Below are 21,899 nucleotides of genomic sequence, written 5' to 3' on the forward strand. Positions count from 1 at the left end.
ATGTTGTGTTGCTACCATGTTGTTGTTATGTTGTGTTGCTACCATGTTGTTATGTTGTGTTGCTACAATGTTGTTGTTATGTTGTGTTGCTACCATGTTGTTGTTATGTTGTGTTGCTACCATGTTGTTGTTATGTTGTATTGCTACCATGTTGTTGTTATGTTGTGTTGCTACCATGCTGTGTTGTCATGTGTTGCTGCCTTGCTATGTTGTTGTCTTAGGTCTCTCTTTATGTAGGGTGGTGGTGTCTCTCTTGTTGTGATGTGTGTTTTGTCCCTTATTTGTATTTAATTTAATTATATTTTTAATCCCAGCCCCCGTCCCTGCAGGAGGCCTTTTGGTAGGCTGTCATTGTAAATAAGAATTTGTTCTTAATTGACTTTAAAGGTAAAAAGGTTTTAAAAAAGGTAAAAAGGTAAAGACTTAAAGGTAAAACATAATAAACAGACTTGCCTAGTTAAATAAAGGTTAAATAAAACATATCTAACTAATGGAGCTGCCTTAGCTTTGGCAGCAGCCACATCCAGATGGTAGGAATCTTGAGCACTGGGATGGAGGGAGGGCTGGAAGGAGAGAGGGATGGAAGAATGAAGGGAGAGAGGGATGGAGGGAGGGAGAGAGAGGGATGGAAGGAAGGAGGGATGGAAGAATGGAGGGAGGGAGGGAGGGAGGGCTGGAAGGAGAGAGGGATGGAAGAATGAAGGGAGAGAGGGATGGAGGGAGGGAGAGAGGGATGGAAGGAGAGAGGGATGGAAGAATGGAGGGAGGGAGGGAGGGAGGGAGGGAGGGCTGGAAGGAGAGAGGGATGGAAGAATGGAGGGAGGGAGGGCTGGAAGGAGAGAGGGATGGAAGAATGAAGGGAGAGAGGGATGGAAGAATGGAGGGAGAGAGAGGGAGGGAGGGATGGATAGAGTGAGGAGGGAGAGATAGAGGGAACGATCTGGGGATGTATAGATGGATCAAGGGAAGGAGGGATGAAGGGAGGGATGGATGGATAGAGAGGATGGATGGAGGGAGGGAGGGCTAGAGAAAAGGATGGGTGATGGATGGTAGGAATCTGTGAGAACTAGAATGGAGAGAAGGCTGTATAGATGATAGAGGGAGGGATGGAAGTAGAGAACAATGGAAGGAAGGAGGTGAGTGATAGCACGCAAGTCCCGCTGAGAAAAGCAAACGTCCGGAGGTGATTATCTCCTCTCCTCCCCCACTCTACCTGGTCTTCAGGGGCTGGATTGATATATGACACAAAGACCACTGACACTACCAAACAGAGGGAGGCAGAGAGAGAGAGAGAGACACAGGACCCAGGCGAAGGTTTCCATCTCCCAGACCTCCCATTAGGAATGGAGAGGTTCGGGACTGAAGAGTATTTGTCACTTTGATCCTCAGCCACTTAAGCCACTGTCCCCTGGCACTGTCTATTTCACTCTCTCTCCTTTTCTCAATCTGTCTTTCTCTCTCCCTCCCTCTCTCTCCATTGCACTCTTTCTCTCTCTCTCTTTCTCTCTCTCTCTGCCACTCCAAACTAATTTGTCCCTGTCATAAAACACAAGCGCTGTGTGTGAGTGATGACACGGCCACTGACTGCTCCTCCTGCTATTTTCAGGTGCTACACAACAAACACTGCAGCATGGCAATCTGACAATAAATAGCCAGAGGGGAATAACCATGCATTACCCAACAGATCTGTGTACTGTCTGAAGGATCGGTTCCTTCCCGTATAGTTCGAGCTGTCATTAGTAATCTAGAGGCCTACGTCCCAAATTGCTCCCTATCCCCTATTTAGTGCACAATTTTTTTTTACCAGGACCCATAGAAGTGCACTTTATAGGGAATAGGATGACAATTGGGACACACCCTAGGGGATGTGTAAAGGTAGGCGTTATGACTGACATTGATCTTATAGAAGACATCTCTCGCATTCAAATTGGCAATCTGTATTATGCCCTGTCTCGCCCACTCCTTCTCAATCAATTACCTCACGACACACGTACTGTAGCTACCTAGCCGTCTGACAGGCAAGTTTCAATTTGCTGCAGACATCATTCACATCATTCAGCCATCAAGAATACATCACTGGGAAGTTTAATTACCGTGATGGGGATGGGAAAATCTCACCCTGCTTCAGAACTCTGTTACAGAGAGGACGCACAGCAGATGGGACACAAAATGGCTGCTCTGCTGCTTGTCAATCCAAGTGGGTGGGTTTAATTAACACATTGTGAGGGTGAAGATGATGTGAGTTATACCTCATAAAATGTGAAGTGCTTTGAGACCTAGAGAAAGAGCCAATATAAATTCTGTTCAGTATAATTAGCATTCTTATACTGGACAAGTAAAGCCAGAATACAGCGCTATAAACGACATAGAGTGATTTTCAGCAACTGGGAACAGAAAGTATCAAATCAAAATGTATTTTAATGCATTTTAAAAACATCAAGTGTCCCTTACCTGTTACCAAGAAGGTGCAGCGCCCGGCACCGGCCTCATTGATGATATCACAGGTGTACTCCCCCCAGCCCTCGCGGTTGAGGCTTTTGACGGTGTACTCCGTCTCATCGCTCTGGTCGAAGTGTCCAGCGTGTAGCAGGCGGTTCCCCAGCCGCCACTCGTAGCGCAGCACCCGGGAGGGGTGGGCACGCAGGACCCGGCAGTTCATGGCCACCGGCCGGCCAAGGCCCTGACGCATCTCCAACGAAACAGGCTCCACCGTTGGAGGGTCTGGGCGGGAGGGGGGGGGAGCAGTTAGACTAGGATAGAGTTAAGGTGACCCAGGAAGAAGCAGAGTCTCACAGAAAGAACAAGAGGGAGCGAAACAGAGCGAGATAAAGAGTGAGGTATTTTCATTAAAAAAAAGGTATTTGACGGGTTAAAGAGAAACACCGGGGTTGGAAGGTGCAGTACCATCTCTCATTTTATCGTCAAGACTCTTTGGGAGGGACACAGAGAGATGGATAGGAAGCGGAGACACTGGAGAAGCAGGGAGAAAACAACTCAGAGTTAGAACAGCGAACTGGAAGAGCCATAGAGAGGGGATGAAGTATCTAGTGTCATTTACTCAGCTCACTGTGGGACGCTATAGGAAGGAGATTGCTTAGAGGAAAGCTATTTCTTCACAAAGGAGTGCTCTACTCTAGTACTCTAAAGCACATTTCCAGACCCAATGATGGAGGGTCTGTGAGGGAAAACGAGAGAGAGAGAGAGAGAGAGAGAGAGAGAGAGAGAGAGAGAGAGAGAGAGAGAGAGAGGAAGAAGGTAAAAGCGTGGACTGTGTTTTATTTCAGTTGAAAGCACAGTTCATGTCAACTAATGAGATTTTGTAGTTGACACAATTAGGGTATCAAAAAACACTTAGTAAACCAGCTGACGATAATTATAATACAGGAGAGTCGAAGGATGAGAAACCAAGAATCAACAAATGACAAATGACAAAAGACTGATGAAATGAATACACGTCGGTGGGGAATCAATTAATAAACCAATGTTTAAAACAAAATCAGTCATGCTCTGAATCTGGTGACGGAGATCCAGGATTACAAACTGCATCTGAATAAGCTCTTTCTGAATGGGACAAGCTGTGTCCCTTTCTCCAGACCAGACCTCTTCATGGGAATAATTCACCCAGACACGTCCATGCAAGGTCAGGGCCTGACCCAGCCCATATGGCCCTGTAGGTATAATCATCAGGAAACGTGTGTGTGGGAGGGAGGTGTGTGTGTATTTATGTATGTATGTACAGTATGTGTGATTGTGTGTATGTATGTATGTGTGTATGTGTGTATGTGTGTATGTGTGTGTGTGTGTGTGTGTGAGAGAGAGAGAGAGAGAGAGAGAGAGAGAGAGAGAGAGAGCGAGAGAGAGTGTGTTTGTGCATGTAAAGATATTCATTTGTGTGGGAGGGGTTGTTAGCAATCATGAGTGAGGTTATGACTAACTATCTCTCCTAAGGATGCTCTCACTTGACAATCTTCACAATCTCTATACAGATGTTTGACAGGTGTCACAGCGGGGTTTTAAAACAACACCAACACAGAGAGAGAGAGAGAGAGGAGAGAAGAAGATAATTACATACAAGAGGCTTAATAGGCCAGAATTAGCATATGCCTCAGTGTGTGTGTGTAGCATGTGCACTGGGCCAGAGTTAAGAGGAAGGGAGAGCTGAAACAGCAACATGACCAAAGAAGATGCTAATCCAAAAGGCCATTTTATTTGCTTGCTCCCAAGTCCTGGGCCCAGATTCACAAAACACTTCTTACGAAAAACTTAAGAAGCTTCTTGAGTTAGTTCATAAGTGCAATTCCTTAAAAATATCTTAAGATTTAATGATCTTTGCTTAACTGTCTTCTTAAATCGTAACAATGGCGCTGGAGAAGAAGGCTGACGTTTTACGTGTCCCCAACCAAATTTGCATTGTTTGTAACTTATTTTTAAAATGATTTTGTACATAATGTTGCCGCCACCGTCTCTTATGACCAAAAATAACTTCTGGACATCAGGACTGCAGTTACTCAACATGGACTGGCAGAATCCTTCTTTTCCTTTAACGAGTCTGACGAGCCTGACGAGAATGATATACTGCTTCTCGAGAACAGGCCCAGATCCCTGGGATTTGCGTGAAGAGGAGGCAGAGAAAAAGGGGCCAGAGGGCGGGCTGCCTTCTGAGAATTTGTAGGTGATCGAATAAACCCCCACTTCCTTCCATTCAGTCTTTGGAGAATATAATCAATGTCCTAGCGGGAAGATTAAACTACCAACAAGACATTCAAAACTGTAATATCTTATGCTTCACGGAGTCCATTTGGCAAATCTGACCATAATTCTATCCTCCAGATTCCTGCTTACAATAAAAAATTTACGCAGGAAGCACCAGTGACTAGATCAATAAAAAAGTGGTCAGAAAAGCAGATGCTAAGCTACAGGACTGTTTTGCTAGCACAGACTGGAATATGTTCTGGGATTCCTCCGATGACTTCGTCCCCATAGTGACCGTACGTACATACCCCAACCAGAAGCCATGGATTACAGGCAACAGCCTCACTGAGCTAAAGCCTAGATCTGCTTCTATAAAGGAGCAGGACTCTAACCCGGGAGCTTATAAGAAATCCTGCTAACAAACCGTCAAACAGGCAAAGCATCAATACAGGACTAAGATCGAATCGTACTACACCGGCTATGACGCTGGGCAGATGTGTCAGGGCTTGCAAACCATTACAGACTACAAAGGGAAGAACAGCCACGAGCTGCCCAGTGACATGAGCTACCAGACAAGTTAAACTACTTCTATGATCGCTTCGAGTCAAATAACACTGAAACATGCATGAGAGCATCAGTTGTTCCGGAAGACTGTGTGATCACTCTCTCCGCAGCCGATGTGAGTAAGACCTTTAAACAGGTCAACATTCACAAGGCCACAGGGCTTGGACACTAACTGGCAAGGACACTAACTGGCAAGTGTCTTCACTGACATTTTCAACCTCTCCTTGTCCGAGTCTGTAATACCAACATGTTTTAAGCAGACCACCATAGTGCCTGTGCCCAAGAATACTAAGGTAACCTGCCTAAATGACTACCGATCCGTAGCACTCACGTCTGTAGCCATGAAATGCTTTGAAAGGCTGACAACACCATTATCCCAGAAACCCTAGACCCACTCCAATTTGCGTACCGCTCCAACAGATCCACAGATGATGCAATCTCTAATGCACTCCAAACTGCCCTTTCCCACATGGACAAAAATAACACCTATGTGAGAATGCTATTCATTGACTACAGCCCAGCGTTCAACACCATAGCACCCTCAAAACTCATCAATAAGCTAAGGACCCTGGGACTAAACACCTCCCTCTGCAACTGGATCCTGGACTTCCTGATGGGCCACCGGCCAGGTGATAAGGGTAGGTAACAACACATCCGCCACGCTGATCCTCAACACAGGGGCCCCTCAGTGGTGTGTACTCCCTGTTCACTCATGACTGTATGGTCAGGCACGACTCCATCACCATCATTAAGTTTGCCGATGACACAACATTGAATCTGTATCAGTACCCCCCTGTATATAGTCCTGCTATGCTTATTTTACTGCTGATCTTTAATTGCTTGTTACTTTTTTTCTTATTCTTATCCATATTTTTTAAAACTGCATTGTTGGTTAGGGGCTGTAAGTATTTCACTAAGGTCTACTACACCTGTTGTATTAGGCGCATGTGAATAATGCAATTTGATTTTAAGTCTATAGTTAAGGGGAAAATAGCAGTTAAGAAGACATTTCTTCTTAAGAAGGTTTTGTGAATCTGGACCCTGTCCTCAGCCTCTCATCACCAGGGTTTTAATGAATAACTTACTGTATATGAGAAATTAAACAAATCACCTTGATTCCTGCTAAGTATGAATGTGAACAGAATAATAAATGAACAGAAAAATAAATTAAAAAATCATGTTTGAGGGGAAAACATTAGAGAATATTTTTATGTGGTTTTGTAATATAAAATAATCTGTAGTCTGGTGTTACACGTGTGTGTGTGTGTGTGTGTGTGTGTGCATGTGTGCATGTGTTCGTGTGTGTTATGTGTTCTCTCTGACAGGCAGCTAATAATCTCAGCTCAAATAAAAACAATAAACCGCTCCTCCCTCAAACGAAGTAGGCCTGTGCTTTTACAAAACACGGAACAACTAACACAGTCTTAAAGGATAGAGTCTGAACCGGATCTCCACTTATTACATTCAAATTGTAGTCTTGTGTACAATGGCTGCAAATCAGGTCCTATGCTCTACAGCTTCCTGAGTAGCACTACACCAAATTGCGCTAAGTGCTGTTCTATTTCGCTCAGGAAGACAAATTAATAGGAAGCCATGGCAAATAGAATGAAAACAGTAAGGGTTTCTCCATACGTAAGGGAACATCTTTTAAACATGGGCTCTACGCCCTCATCCCTACAGTAGTTCTCCAGTGGAACAGCTGCGTGACGAGGTTGAAGCGGTATAGAGGATCTCTGATATCCCCTGAGTGGGAGCATGCTACTACTACTACTGCTGCCGCTGCTGCTGCAGTTTGTTGTGTGCTGTATGTAGCAGTAAGGGCAGGTGGTGGGGTCGTGAGGTGCTGGTTTGCTGTAATGTCGCAGGTTTGGTGGAGAGAGTGTGTGTTTGTTTGGTGTGCATGTGTGTGTGTGTGTGTGTGTGTGTGTGTGTGTGTGTGTGTGTGTGTACCTCAGGAGTGATCCATCATCAGTGTGTGTGATAGCAATGTGTGTGTGTGTGATTACAACAGTAAGGAGCACAGAGGGCCTTTCCCCAGGCTCAGACACACTCAGATCTGAGAAGGAAGGGGACACAGAGCTGCAAAGACAACAGTAGCTTAATTTACCTACTCTACCATAGAGGTGATTCTAAAGGATTGACAAACTCCGTATAGCTGCTGTCTGTCTGTGTGTGTGTGTGTGTGTGTGTGTGTGTGTGTGTGTGTATCCATGTTGTCAGGGACACTTAATGTCACAGGTTCAGGGAAAAGCTTGGCATTCAGATGTCATTTCCCTCGACTCAGACTTCTGATACATCCATCAGGGAGCCTCATAAATAAAGTAGACGCAAACACACTGCTGGAGACCACTTTGGTGTTCGTGTGTGTGTGTTTGTGTGTGTGTGTGTGTGTGCTTATCCATGTGGTATGGTGTTAGGCAGACTCCATTCCCTTTGTGTGGTCGGGTTCAAGGTTCACCAGTTCTTCCCATGTGGCACAGGCAACAGCCTATTCTTGTCTCTCTCTCACTCTATCTTGCTCTTTCTCCTTCCCTTCCTCTCCTTTCTCTGCCTCTCCATCTCCTTGTCTGTTCTCCCCCTCTCTCCCTCCCTCCCTCTCTCATTCTGTCCTTCTCTCTTCATTTCCACCACACCACAACCACCTTGGTACAGTACAGATTTATAATGTCTATTCCTCACAGTTCCACACCGTACCCTACAGTTCCATACCGTACCATACAGTTCCATACCGTACCATACAGTTCCATGCCGTACCATACAGTTCCATACAGTTCCATACCGTACCATACAGTTCCATACTGTTCCATACCATACCATACAGTTCCATTCCGTACCATACAGTTCCATACCGTGCCATACAGTTCCATACCGTACCATACAGTTCCATTCCGTACCAAACAGTTCCATACAGTTCCATTCCGTACCATACAGTTCCATACAGTTCCATACCGTACCCTACAGTTCCATACCGTACCATACAGTTCCATACAGTTCCCTACCGTACCATACAATTCCATACAGTTCCATACTGTACCATACAGTTCTATACCGTACCATACCGTACCATACAGTACCATACAGTTCCATACAGTTCCATACCGTACCATACAGTGCCATACTGTACCATACAGTTCCATACCGTACCATACAGTTCCATAACGTACCATACAGTTCCATACCGTACCAAACAGTTCCATACCGTACCATACAGTGCAAAACCGTACCATATAGTTCCATACCGTACCATACAGTTCCATACAGTTCCATACCGTACCATACAGTTCCATACCGTACCATACAGTTCCATACAGTTCTCTACCGTACCATACAGTTCCATACAGTTCCATACAGTTCCATACCGTACCATACAGTGCAAAACCGTACCATATAGTTCCATACCGTACCATACAGTTCCATACTGTACCATACAGTTCCATACCGTACCATGCCGTAACATACCGTACCATACAGTTCCATACCGTACCATACCGTACCATACATTTCCCTGCCGTACCATACAATTCCATACAATTCCATACAGTTCCATACTGTACCATACAGTTCCAATCCGTACCATACAGTTTCATACAGTTCCATACCGTACCATGCCGTACCATACAGTTCCATACTGTACCATACAGTTCCATACCGTACCATACAGTACCATTTTGTACCATACCGTACCATACAGTACTATACCGTACCATATAGTTCCATACAGTACCATACCGTACCATACAGTGCCATGCCCTACCATACTGTACCATACAGTTCCCATACCATACCATACAGTTCCATACAGTTCCATACCGTACCATACAGTTCCATACCGTACCTTACAGTTCCATACAGTTCCATACCGTACCATATCGTACTATACAGGTCCATGCCGTACCATACAGTTCCATACCGTACCATACAGTACCATACCGTACCATACAGTGCCATGCCCTACCATACTGTACCATACAGTTCCCATACCATATCATACAGTTCCATACAGTTCCATACCGTACCATACAGTTCCATACCGTACCATACAGTTCCATACAGTTCCATACAGTTCCATACAGTACCATACCGTACCATACAGTGCCATGCCCTACCATACTGTACCATACAGTTCCCATACCATACCATACAGTTCCATACAGTTCCATACCGTACCATACAGTTCCATACCGTACCTTACAGTTCCATACAGTTCCATACCGTACCATATCGTACTATACAGGTCCATGCCGTACCATACAGTTCCATACCGTACCATACAGTACCATACCGTACCATACAGTGCCATGCCCTACCATACTGTGCCATACAGTTCCCATACCATACCATACAGTTCCATACAGTTCCATACCGTACCATACAGTTCCATACAGTTCCATACAGTTCCATACCATACCATACAGTTCCATTCCGTACCATACAGTTCCATACAGTTCCATACCGTACCATACAGTTCCATACAGTACCATACAGTTCCATACCGTACCATACTGTTCCACACCATACCATACAGTTCCATACCGTACCATACAGTTCCACATCGTACCATACAGTAACATGCAGTTCCATACCGTACCATACCGTACCAAACCGTACCATACAGTTCCATACAGTTCCATACCGTACCATACAGTACCATACAGTACCATCGCGTACCATACAGACCTGTCACGTGTTTCTTGCTGCATTGACTTTTACACAGCCTGCTGGGAAACATACACACACGCAACACACATAAATATAGGCCTTTTATCTAAGGAGAACCATCCTTATTGGTGCAACCTTTGGAAATCCAATGTGTTTTGATATTGAGTTCTGATACAGAACCTAACAGTCATTAACTAGTCAAACTGATGGAATATTTAATGATGAATTAACTATTGATAATGAGTCTCTATGCGTTGTTGAATAATGCAGAGATCCACTGCTGCTTTGCTTGAACACACTCCTCTTCACTGCTTCTATTAGGGCCAGAGAAAACTAAAACAATGCACTTCCAACAGCAGGATCTGCGTCACCATAATGTTATTTAACTTTTAGATTGTCATAAAGTATACAATTAACGTTAGGCAATGTGGTAGTCGTCGGTATGCATGGTGAGTTTCACCAAATCACCTATAGATTTACCACCGCCATCGACTTGCTCGTAAATGACTCTATCCAAGATTCCGGTTTACAACCAACACGTTCACTGGCCTTTGCTGCTGCGGCAACACAGTTTGTTCGACGCAGCTGATCAATTCATCATTGTTCTATAAAAACTGTTTATTAACATGTTAGTAAGCATAGTCAGAGCAAAATAGTGTGTAGCCCCTGCGGGCTGTTGTTCTCGCCTTTGTGGTTGCAGAAAAGAAAATTCATTTAAAACAATAATCGTATAATTCTGTCAATTTCTTGCTCTTTTCTATCCCTTTATGCTCATCTGGGTGTCGTTTGATGTATGTCAGTTAGAGACGCTGCTATGCTTGGGGCGAGAATCACACAAAAGGCAAGCATAACGTGGTGTGGAGGAGAGAAACACGACAGACAGCAGAACAGGGACATTGGTAAAATAAGTACGGGACACTGCTCAGGGGCTGAGAGGAGAGGAGAGGAGAGGAGAGGAGAAGAGAAGAGAAGAGAAGAGAAGAGAAGAGAAGAGAGAGAAAGGAGAGGAGAGAGAAAGAGAGAGAGGGGGAGCGAGAGAGAGAGGGGGAGAGAGAGAGAGATGAGAGAGAGGAGAGGGGAGAGCGAGATGGAGGCAGGGAGGGAGAGAGAGGGGGACTCATTTGTTCTAATCCCGACAGACAACCGCCACGGTCCAGCCAGGATAGATCTCTATCCATCTCTACTCCTTCCTCTCTATCCCTCTCTCCCTCCCTCTATTCTCTCCTCACAGTCACAGGGCTTCACATAATAAAGAGTTTTAATAAGAACATTAGAGTTTCACAGCTGGAGATATGATTTGGGCCTTTGCTTTGCGTTTCTAGTAGAGCCAACACATATTTCCTGGATACTGTGGTGAGGTGAGATGAGTCCTCTCAATCCTTCCCTACCTCCCCTTCTGGCTCGTCCAATGTGAGCCGGGCAGTGAACAGATGCAGGTTTTTACATATCAAAGCTGTCGACTGGGCCCCGCTCGGCTCCTTCCATCATGCCTCTAATGCTCTTTGCTTCAGAGGACTGTACCTCGGCCCTTGATCGAGTTACTAAACGCGGCGGCTTTGCTCCTGCTCCCTCTCTTACTTGTTCACGCTGCGATCTGGAGAAGCAGGCGAGAAAAACGTCTCATAGGGATTGGCTCGCTCTCACACGGCGGGAGACAGGCCAAGAGAGAGAGAGAGAGAGAGAGAGAGAGAGAGAGAGAGAGAGAGAGAGAGAGAGGGAGGGAGAGAGAGAGGGAGAACAGAAGGGGAGGGAGGGAAGAGATATAGAGGGAAGGAAGTAGAATGGGAGGAGGGAAGAGGGAGCGAGAGGGCGAGAGCAATAGAAGGGGTATAGTATGCTGTGAAACAACAAAGCTCCAATGGATGTCAATCATTCAATGTGGAGGTATTTCTGCAGTGTTACTTTTAAGCTCTGTCTGATATGGTAGACTCTGAGGCAATGTTATGCCTGCCAAACTACAGCAACAACCTGGAGGGAGAGAGGGAGAGAGGGAGAGAGAGAGAGAGACAGAGAGAGAGAGAGAGAGAGAGAGGGAGAGCCTATACTCATCCCTACTGTAGACTACTTTATCACTGACCTCAACCCAGAGTCACTCAGAGCATTCACAGTCAGCCCAATGACACTCCTATCAGACAACAGCAAAATCACAATCTACTTGAACAGAGAAATACTCAATCATGAGGCATCAAAGCCAAAGAAACTGAGTGAAATTAAGAAATGCTATAGATGGAAGGAATGTAGTGTGGAAACATACCAGAAAACTATTAGGCAACAACAAATTAAATTTCTTCTAAACAACTTTATGGACAAAACATTTCACTGTAATAGTGAAGGTGTAAATTTGGCAGTAGAAAATGTTAACAGTATATTTGACCTCTCAGCTTCCCTATCTAATCTAAAAATGTCAAACAGAAAACTGAAGAAAATGAACAACAATGACAAATGTTTTGATGAAGAATGCAAAAACCTAAGAAAGAAATTGAGAAACTTGTCCAACCAGAAACATAGAGACCTAGAAAACCTGAGTCTTCGCCTTCACTATGGTGAATCACTAAAACAATACAGAAATACACTACGGAAAAAAAGGAACAGCACGTCAGAAATCAGCTCAATGTAATTTAAGATCCATAGACTCTAACCACTTTTTGGAAAACACTAAACAAACAACAACATAAAGAATTATCTATCCAAAATTGAGAGGTATGGGTAAACCACTTCTCCAATCTATTTGGAATACAAATCTTAGAATCAACTATTAAAGACTACCAGAACCCACTCCAATTACCTTACAGAACAAACAAAAAACTCTCCAACCCAAAAAGGTCTGTGGTGTTGATGGTATCCTCAATGAAATGATAAAACATACAGACAACAAATTCCAATTGGCTATAATAAAACTCTTTAACATCATCCTTAGCTTTGGCATCTTCCCCAACACCCCAATCTACAAAAGTGTAGACAAATCTGACCTCAATAATTAACTACCGTGGGATATGCGTCAACAGCAACCTTGGGAAAATCCTCTGCATTATCATTAACAGCAGACCCGTACATTTCCTCAGTGAAAACAAAGTACTGAGCAAATGTCAAATTGGCTTTTTACCAAATTATTATACGACAGACCATGTATTCACCCTGCACACCCTAATTGACAAACAAACAAACCAAAACAAAGGCAAAGTCTTATCATGCTTTGTTGATTTCAAAAAAGCCTTTGACTCAATTCGGCATGAGGGTCTGCTATACAAATTGATGGAAAGTGGTGTTGGGGGAAAAACAAACAACATTATAAAATCCATGTACACAAACATGTGTGCGGTTAAAATAGGCATAAAACACACACATTTCTTCCCACAAGGCTGTGGGGTCAGACAGGGATGCAGATTAAGCCCCACCCTCTTAAACATATATATCAATCGAGGGCACTAGAACAGCCTGCAGCACCCGGCCTCACCCTACTAGAATCTGATGTCAAATGTCTACTGTTTGCTGATGATCTGGTGCTTCTGTCACCAACCAAGGGGGGCCTTCAGCAGCACCTAGATATTCTGCCCAGATTCTGCCAGACCTGGGCCCTGACAGTAAATCTCAGTAAGACCAAAATAATGGTGTTCCAAAAAAGGTCCAGTTGCCAGGACCACAAATTACAAATTCCATGTAGACATGGTTGCCCTAGAGCACACAAAAAACTATACATACCTTGGCCTAAACATCAGTGTCACAGGTAACTTCCACAAAGCTGTCAACGATATGAGAGACAAGGCAAGAAGGGCATTCTATGCCATCAAAAGGAACATAAAATTTGACATACCAATTAGGATCTGGCTAAAAATACTTTTATGCAGAATTCTGCAAAAATATCCTCCTTGTACGATGTAAAACACCAACTAATGCACGCAGAGCAGAATTAGGCCAATACCCACTAATTATCAAAATCCAGAAAGGAGCCGTTAAATTCTACAACCACCTAAAAGGAAGCGATTCCCAAACCTTCCATAACAAAGCCATCACCTACAGGTAGATGAACCTAGAGAATTCCCCTAAGCAAGCTGGTCCTGGGGCTCTGTTCACAAACACAAACAGACCCACAGAGCCCCAGGACAGCAACACAATTAGATGCAACTGAATCATGAGAATACAAAAAGATAATTACTTGACACATTGGAAAGAATAAAAAAATAAACAGAGCAAACTAGAATACTATTTGGCCCGAAACAGAGAGTACACAGTGGCAGAATACCTGACCACTGTGAATGACCCAAACTTAAGGAAAGCTTTGACTATGTACAGACTCAGTGAGCATAGCCTTGCTATTGAGAAAGGCCGCCACAAAATGAGATGGAAACTGAGCTGCACTTCCTAACCTCCTGCCAAATGTATGACCATATTAGAGAGACATGTTTTCTCCAGATTACACAGATCCACAAAGAATTTGAAAACAAACCCAATTTTGATAAACTACCATATCTACTGGGTGAAATACCACAGTGTGCCATCACAGCAGCAATATTTGTGACCTCTTGCCACAAAGGGCAACCAGTGAAGAACAAACACCATTGTAAATACAACCCATATTTATGTTTATTTATTTTCCCTTTTGTACGGAGGGATATTTTCCACTGAGGGCCTATTTCATTTGTTTCTTATGATGTAACTGGGGCAACATTACATACAGAGACCTGTTTCCTATGTTAAATGAATGAAATAGGCCCTCAGTGAAAAATATCCCTCCGCCCTGAAGGTCCCATCTTCACTCCGAGCCAAAAGTAAAACTAGAAACAACAACATGTGTGGCCAGGTAGCACATTTGTGACTAGGAGTTTTGGGGACGTACATTTTTTATTTCCCATTGGTTCAGGGAACGAAGCCATAACTTTCCTGACCGTTAAATTTGAACGTTTTCTAAACGTTTTTGTCTATTCTGGGAATGTACATTTTTAGGCTATAGAGAGGTTCTGAGAACATTTTACTATGGTTCTCTGAATAGTTTTATTTTAACTGTCTGAGAACAGAAATTCTAGGTTATTTCAAGGTAATTAAATAACATTCTGAGAACATGTTTCAATATGTCTTTTAATAACACTGCTAGCTTAGTTTGGGTTATCTGATGTTAAGCATTAGACTGTATGTCACGACTTCCGCCGAAGTTGGGTCCTCTGCTTGTTCGGACGGCGCTCGGAGGTCGGCGTCGCCGGTCTTCTAGCCATCAGCTATCCACTTTTCATTTTCCATGTGTTTTGTCTTGTTTTTCCTCACACCTGGTTTCAATTCCCTCAATCATTTGTTGTGTATTTAACCCCCATGTCTTTGTGTGGGATTGTTTATTGTAAGTGCTAGTGCATGTGTTGATTGGTGCACGATGGGTTTTTGTATCCAAATGTCTTATTATTTTTATGCTGTGGGTTTTGCTATTAAACTGCTCCGGCTGTTCCCATGTTCTGCTCTCCTGCATCTGACTTCCCTGCCACCGATTACGCACCCCTTACACTGTAGGATTTTAATTTTCAGATAATTATTTTCAGTTACTGGCACAGGCCATTTGAATGTATGGTATGTTTCCATGGGTGTGGCTCATGTTAAAATAAGGAGGGATGATGGATTCATTCACAGGAGAATGGTACAATTTACCAACTTATTAGCTAGATGAGTTTGTGTTCCATGGTGAAAATTATTCTTAACCTCTTGAACCTCTGGGGGCAGTATTTCATTTTTGGATTAAAAACGTTCCCGTTTTAAACAAGATATTTTGTTACGAAAAGATGCTCGACTATGCATATAATTGACAGCTTTGGAAAGAAAACACTCTGACGTTTCCAAAACTGCAAAGATATTGTCTGTGAGTGCCACAGAACTAATGCTACAGGCGAAATCAAGATGAAATTTCATACAGGAAGTGAGCCAGATTTTGAATGCGCTGTGTTCCAATGTCTCCTTATATGGCTATGAATGCGCAAGGAATGAGCCTACACTTTCTGTCGTTTCCCCAAGGTGTCTGCAGCATTGTGACATATTTGTAGGCATTTCATTGGAAAATTGACCATAAGAGACTACATTTACCAGGTGTCCGCTCGGTGTCCTCCGTCGAAACTATTGCGTAATCTCCAGGTGCGTGCATTTTTCCATTTTGTTCAGAGGAGAAACCAAACTGCCACGAGTGATTTATCATCGAATAGATATGTGAAAAACACCTTGAGGATTGATTCTAAACAACGTTTGCCATGTTTCTGTCGATATTATGGAGTTAATTTGGAAAAAAGTTTGCCGTTGTAATGACTGAATTTTCGTTTTTTTTTTCTTAGCCAAACGTGATGAACAAAACGGAGCGATTTCTCCTACACAAATAATATTTTTGGAAAAACTGAACATTTGCTATCTAACTGAGAGTCTCCTCATTGAAAACATCCGAAGTTCTTCAAAGGTAAACGATTTTGTGAAAATGTTGCCTACTGAATGCTAGGCTTAATGCTATGCTAGCTATCAATACTCTTACACAAATGCTTGTGTAGCTATGGTTGAAAAGCATTTTTTGAAAATCTGAGATGACAGTGTTGTTAACAAAAGGCTAAGCTTGTGAGCCAATATATTTATTTCATTTCATTTGCGATTTTCATGAATAGTTAACGTTGCGTTATGGTAATGAGCTTGAGGCTATAATTACGCTCCCGGATACGGGATTGCTCATCGCAACAGGTTAAAAAAATTGCTTTCGAGATAGTTAATTGAGATTTGTTTGAATATATGAAACCTTTTAAGTGACTGTATGCTGTTTTCAGTTTGTCGAGTCTGAGGAGGATAGCCATTTAACATCAAGGACGGAGGACATTTTCTATTTTTTCTTGTCCTCTTAAAAGGGACAAAATAAATAAAAATCTGTAATATGGGCAAATTCTATTAGGATCGTTTCATCTTTGTTTTACCTGCATATTTTCCTGATGAGGAGAAGAAGCATGGCACGCCTTCTCTTCTGCAAGCATAAGCAAGACTGCCAAACAGATATTTTCATTAATGTGATTGATTGCGGAGGGTTGCTAAAAAGCTTCTGGACAGCACTTTGAGTTAGTGCCCCCTTGTTATCTTGTTTGCTTTTATTCCAGATCTAATTGTGCTGCTTTAGACAAACGATGTGCAGAACAGTAGTCGTCTCACCGCTGCCGCCGCACGATGCAAAGGCAGACTGGGTCATTACGACCTGTTGCTGGTAGTGGGAGTGACTGATCTACCCTGCTACCGAACTGTCTGTTCAAGCAGTTGGCATACAGTTCGGACACTCATCGGTACAACACAAGTCACGCAGAGGTCTCTTCACAGTCCCCAGGTCCAGAAGAGAGGCTGGGAAACGCACAGTATTAAATTGAGCAAAGGCTACATGATATTGTGTGTATGTACTGATATGTAGGCTGTGTGTGACATTATAAAATGTATTTCAGTCCTTGACTAATAATGTTCCCTACTATGTATTTTGTCATGTTTCATGTGGACCCCAGGAAGAGTTAGCTGATGCTTCTGCAGTGGCTAATGGGGATCCTAATAAATACTAAATACCAAAGAATAGAGGGAAGAGGAGCTGCATCCATTATTTTCCTCTGATGCCTTTTATAAAGTGGGATCCTATCGAACCACCTAGACAGAAGTCAGTCAATGTGTGTCAATTGTCCTGGTGTCCCACGGGAAGACATGTTTCTTTGTAGCCCTGCACTAACACACTTGCTTCAAAAAGTATCTCAATATAATGTGTAATATTCAGTATAATGCTCTGCTAATCGTTTGCTTCTTCCCACAACATTGCATTGGAGATGTGAGCTGCCCGTCTGTGTGAGCCCTGAGGAGCTAAGGTGTTGTTGGAGAGAGTGAGCTGAGGAGAATGATCTTCTTAGCGGCGTCGAGCCCAGCCGCTAACCTTTGATATGCGCTGCCTGTCATCGGCATTATAATAACAATCAATTCTGAGAGAAAGCTAACACGGTTTAGTCCTCAAAGCACATCAAAACGTCATACATTTTCCTCACAGAGCCCACTCATTAATTACTTAACGCAGATGCATAACAACATACGCATAACACAATAATTAAAACGAACTGTGGTTACTTAAGTTCCTTCTCCTTTACAATTCCATTCTAGTCCTTTTGTGATTGATTATTTGTGATTGTTTGCTCCATAACTGTTCTATAACTGGTTCATACTGTACTGTAAAGTCCACATACACACCTACTGTAGAGACAGGTTCCTGGATACAGATGAAGCCTGGTCTTGGACTACCATTTCAATGGAGAATCTCCTGTTTGTCATCATCTAGTTAGTGAGTATTTTATTGGCTTAGAGAGAATAAATATGGCAGTTTTGATTGGAACATTCAAGGGCTAAAGTAACTAACTAACTAACTAACTGGGTCATGTGAGACAACAATGGGGATTCCAGCCATGAAAGCTCTAAAGCAGCAATAACAATATACCAATCTGAATGTATGGCACACAGACACAGAATCAACCCTTTCCATAAGTTTCCCTTATTTCCTATAATCACATGCCAGAGAAACTGGTTGCATTCACCCGGCTCCATGCATGGATTGCTTTAAATTCCCTCTTTCCCTCATTCTGTTCTCTCCTGAAAAACATCCATGCCTGTGAATGAGTGACACCGCTTTGAATTCCTGTCTATGATTTTAAATATTCCATTCAAATGCACATAAATGAATTCAAAATAAATACCAGCAGGAATAAATTAGCCTTCTTCTAATTAGGCGTTAAGCTATCTTTGAATGTCACATCTTAAGGAGGAGTGGGGTTTAAATGGAAGGCAGTACAGTACTGTACCGGAGCTGGGGGTCTGTTCTGAAGCCTGCTGAGAGTGTGTGTGTATATGCGTATGTGTGTGTGAGTGTGTGTATGCGTATATAACCCACTCCTCAGCCTCCTCTCAGCTTCACACACACAGTCCCTAGTCATGGATCATGTTAGTGCTTTTGTGTCCCTGTTAGCTGGTAGCTAGGCTATCCACCCCTCAGCTATAGCGCTGGTCATGCTCCTCTTTAAGAGGCTGAGAGGAGTGAAGGGGGTTTTTGCCTCTATGTCTGAGAGACCTGACAGATATAGAGGATGGGACCAAAGTAGGCTGGTGGAATGATCTATAGGAGGAGACCCTCATTGTAATATCTGAATTGAACATGTGGTTTCCATATGTTTGATGTGTTTGAAACCATTCCACCCATTCCACTCCAGCCATTAACATGAGTCCGTCCTCCCCAGTTAAGGTGTTAACAACCTCCTGTGGATGGGAGTCCTCTAAAGAACATTGGATAGGTGTGTTGAGAGGAACAGACGTGTGGAGTGGATAGAGAGAAAGTGCACTCGTAGAAAGAAAGGTGCTGGAACCTAAAAGGGTTACCGGCTGTACCCATAGGAGTACTCTTTGAAGAACATTTTTTTGGTTCCCGATAGAACCCTTTTGGGTTCCATGTAGAACCCGTTCCACAGACGGTTCTACATGAAACCCAAAAGGGTTCTGGAGGCGAAAGAAACGCACACCTGTTTAGGCGAGGTGCTGGCTAGTGGAGTAGAAGACTTGAAAAACAAAAGGAGAGCAGTACAGTCTTGTATCTATGATCGTATGTTATCCAATCATGTTTTTTACATGTTGTATTTACAGTGCCTTGCGAAAGTATTTGGCCCCCTTGAACTTTGCGACCTTTTGCCACATTTCAGGCTTCAAACATAAAGATATAAAACTGTATTTTTTTGTGAAGAATCAACAACAAGTGGGACACAATCATGAAGTGGAACGACATTTATTGGATATTTCAAACTTTTTTAACAAATCAAAAACTGAAAAATTGGGTGTGCAAAATTATTCAGCCCCTTTACTTTCAGTGAAGCAAACTCTCTCCAGAAGTTCAGTGAGGATCTCTGAATGATCCAATGTTGACCTAAATGACTAATGATGATAAATACAATCCACCTGTGTGTAATCAAGTCTCCGTATAAATGCACCTGCACTGTGATAGTCTCAGAGGTCCGTTAAAAGCGCAGAGAGCATCATGAAGAACAAGGAACACACCAGGCAGGTCCGAGATACTGTTGTGAAGAAGTTTAAAGCCGGATTTGGATACAAAAAGACTTCCCAAGCTTTAAACATCCCAAGGAGCACTGTGCAAGCGATAATATTGAAATGGAAGGAGTATCAGACCACTGCAAATCTACCAAGACCTGGCCGTCCCTCTAAACTTTCAGCTCATACAAGGAGAAGACTGATCAGAGATGCAGCCAAGAGGCCCATGATCACTCTGGATGAACTGCAGAGATCTACAGCTGAGGTGGGAGACTCTGTCCATAGGACAACAATCAGTTGTATATTGCACAAACCTGGCCTTTATGGAAGAGTGGCAAGAAGAAAGACATTTCTTAAAGATATCCATAAAAAGTGTCGTTTAAAGTTTGCCACGAGCCACCTGGGAGACACACCAAACATGTGGAAGAAGGTGCTCTGGTCAGATGAAACCAAAATTGAACTTTTTGGCAACAATGCAAAACGTTATGTTTGGCGTAAAAGCAACACAGCTGAACACACCATCCCCACTGTCAAACATGGTGGTGCCAGCATCATGGTTTGGGCCTGCTTTTCTTCAGCAGGGACAGGGAAGATGGTTAAAATTGATGGGAAGATGGATGGAGCCAAATACAGGACCATTCTGGAAGAAAACCTGATGGAGTCTGCAAAAGACCTGAGACTGGGACGGAGATTTGTCTTCCAACAAGACAATGATCCAAAACATAAAGCAAAATCTACAATGGAATGGTTAAAAAATAAACATATCCAGGTGTTAGAATGGCCAAGTCAAAGTCCAGACCTAAATCCAATCGAGAATCTGTGGAAAGAACTGAAAACTGCTGTTCACAAATGCTCTCCATCCAACCTCACTGAGCTCGAGCTGTTTTGCAAGGAGGAATGGGAAAAAAAAATCAGTCTCTCGATGTGCAAAAATGATAGAGACATACCCCAAGCGACTTACAGCTGTAATCGCAGCAAAAGGCGGCGCTACAAAGTATTAACTTAAGGGGGCTGAATAATTTTGCACGCCCAATTTTTCAGTTTTTGATTTGTTAAAAAAGTTTGAAATATCCAATAAATGTCGTTCCACTTCATGATTGTGTCCCACTTGTTGTTGATTCTTCACAAAAAAATACAGTTTTATATCTTTATGTTTGAAGCCTGAAATGTGGCAAAAGGTCGCAAAGTTCAAGGGGGCCGAATACTTTCGCAAGGCACTGTATATCTGCCACACCCGTCCATGATTACAGACACCTGTGTAGGTCATTTGACACTATATAAACTAGTGACCCGCATAGTTTGTCATTATTATAACGACGGGAAGCAAGTTAAGGGAGCGAATATATTTAATAAATAAACGAACACAACAAGAACCACGAACAGCGCACCAACATGACACAGATACAGAAACAACGATGACTGGGGAAGACACCAAAGAGTGTGACATATATAAGGCAGGTAATCAAAGAGGTGATGGAGTCCAGGTGAGTGTCATTATGCGCAGTTGCGCGTAACGCTGGTGACCGGTGTGCGCCATAACGAGCAGCCTGGTGACCTAGAGGCCGGAGAGGGAGCACATGTGACAATTATACCCTGATGAAGACAGCTTGTCTGTCGAAACGTTGGTTATTAAGATATTCAATTATTGCATCTGAGCTCCTAGAGCGTGCAGCTCTCCTTTTCTTACCCAAAAGGGTTCCATCTGGAACCAGAAAGGGTTTTCCTATCGTGACAGCCAATAACCCTTTTGCAAGCTTTTTTTCTATCAATGTGGGAAAGATTAGATCCATTGAGGCTGATGTTCTGTTACACACATGCTGTAGGTGTGCACAAGCAAATAGACATTGAGTGCGGTCTTGTCTAAATGAGGCAAAGAGATAGACCTGCCACATAAACAATCACAGGTATGTCATTCAAATCAAAATCAAATCAAATTGTATTAG

At 43.1% G+C, this 21,899-nt stretch overlaps 1 protein-coding gene across 1 annotated transcript in view; it reads right to left on the minus strand.

Annotated features, from left to right (window-relative positions):
* The window catches only part of LOC110522476 (MAM domain-containing glycosylphosphatidylinositol anchor protein 2), a 376,091-nt gene that overhangs the window by 114,233 nt on the left and 239,959 nt on the right, over window positions 1-21,899 (minus strand). Inside the window, exon 10 of the mRNA XM_021600903.2 lies at window positions 2,452-2,721. Within this exon, the coding sequence (XP_021456578.2) occupies window positions 2,452-2,721 (270 nt within the window). The remainder of the gene's footprint in view (window positions 1-2,451; window positions 2,722-21,899) is intronic.

The sequence above is a fragment of the Oncorhynchus mykiss genome, chromosome 4, assembly GCF_013265735.2.
Source record: "Oncorhynchus mykiss isolate Arlee chromosome 4, USDA_OmykA_1.1, whole genome shotgun sequence".
NCBI classification, from domain to species: domain Eukaryota; kingdom Metazoa; phylum Chordata; class Actinopteri; order Salmoniformes; family Salmonidae; genus Oncorhynchus; species Oncorhynchus mykiss.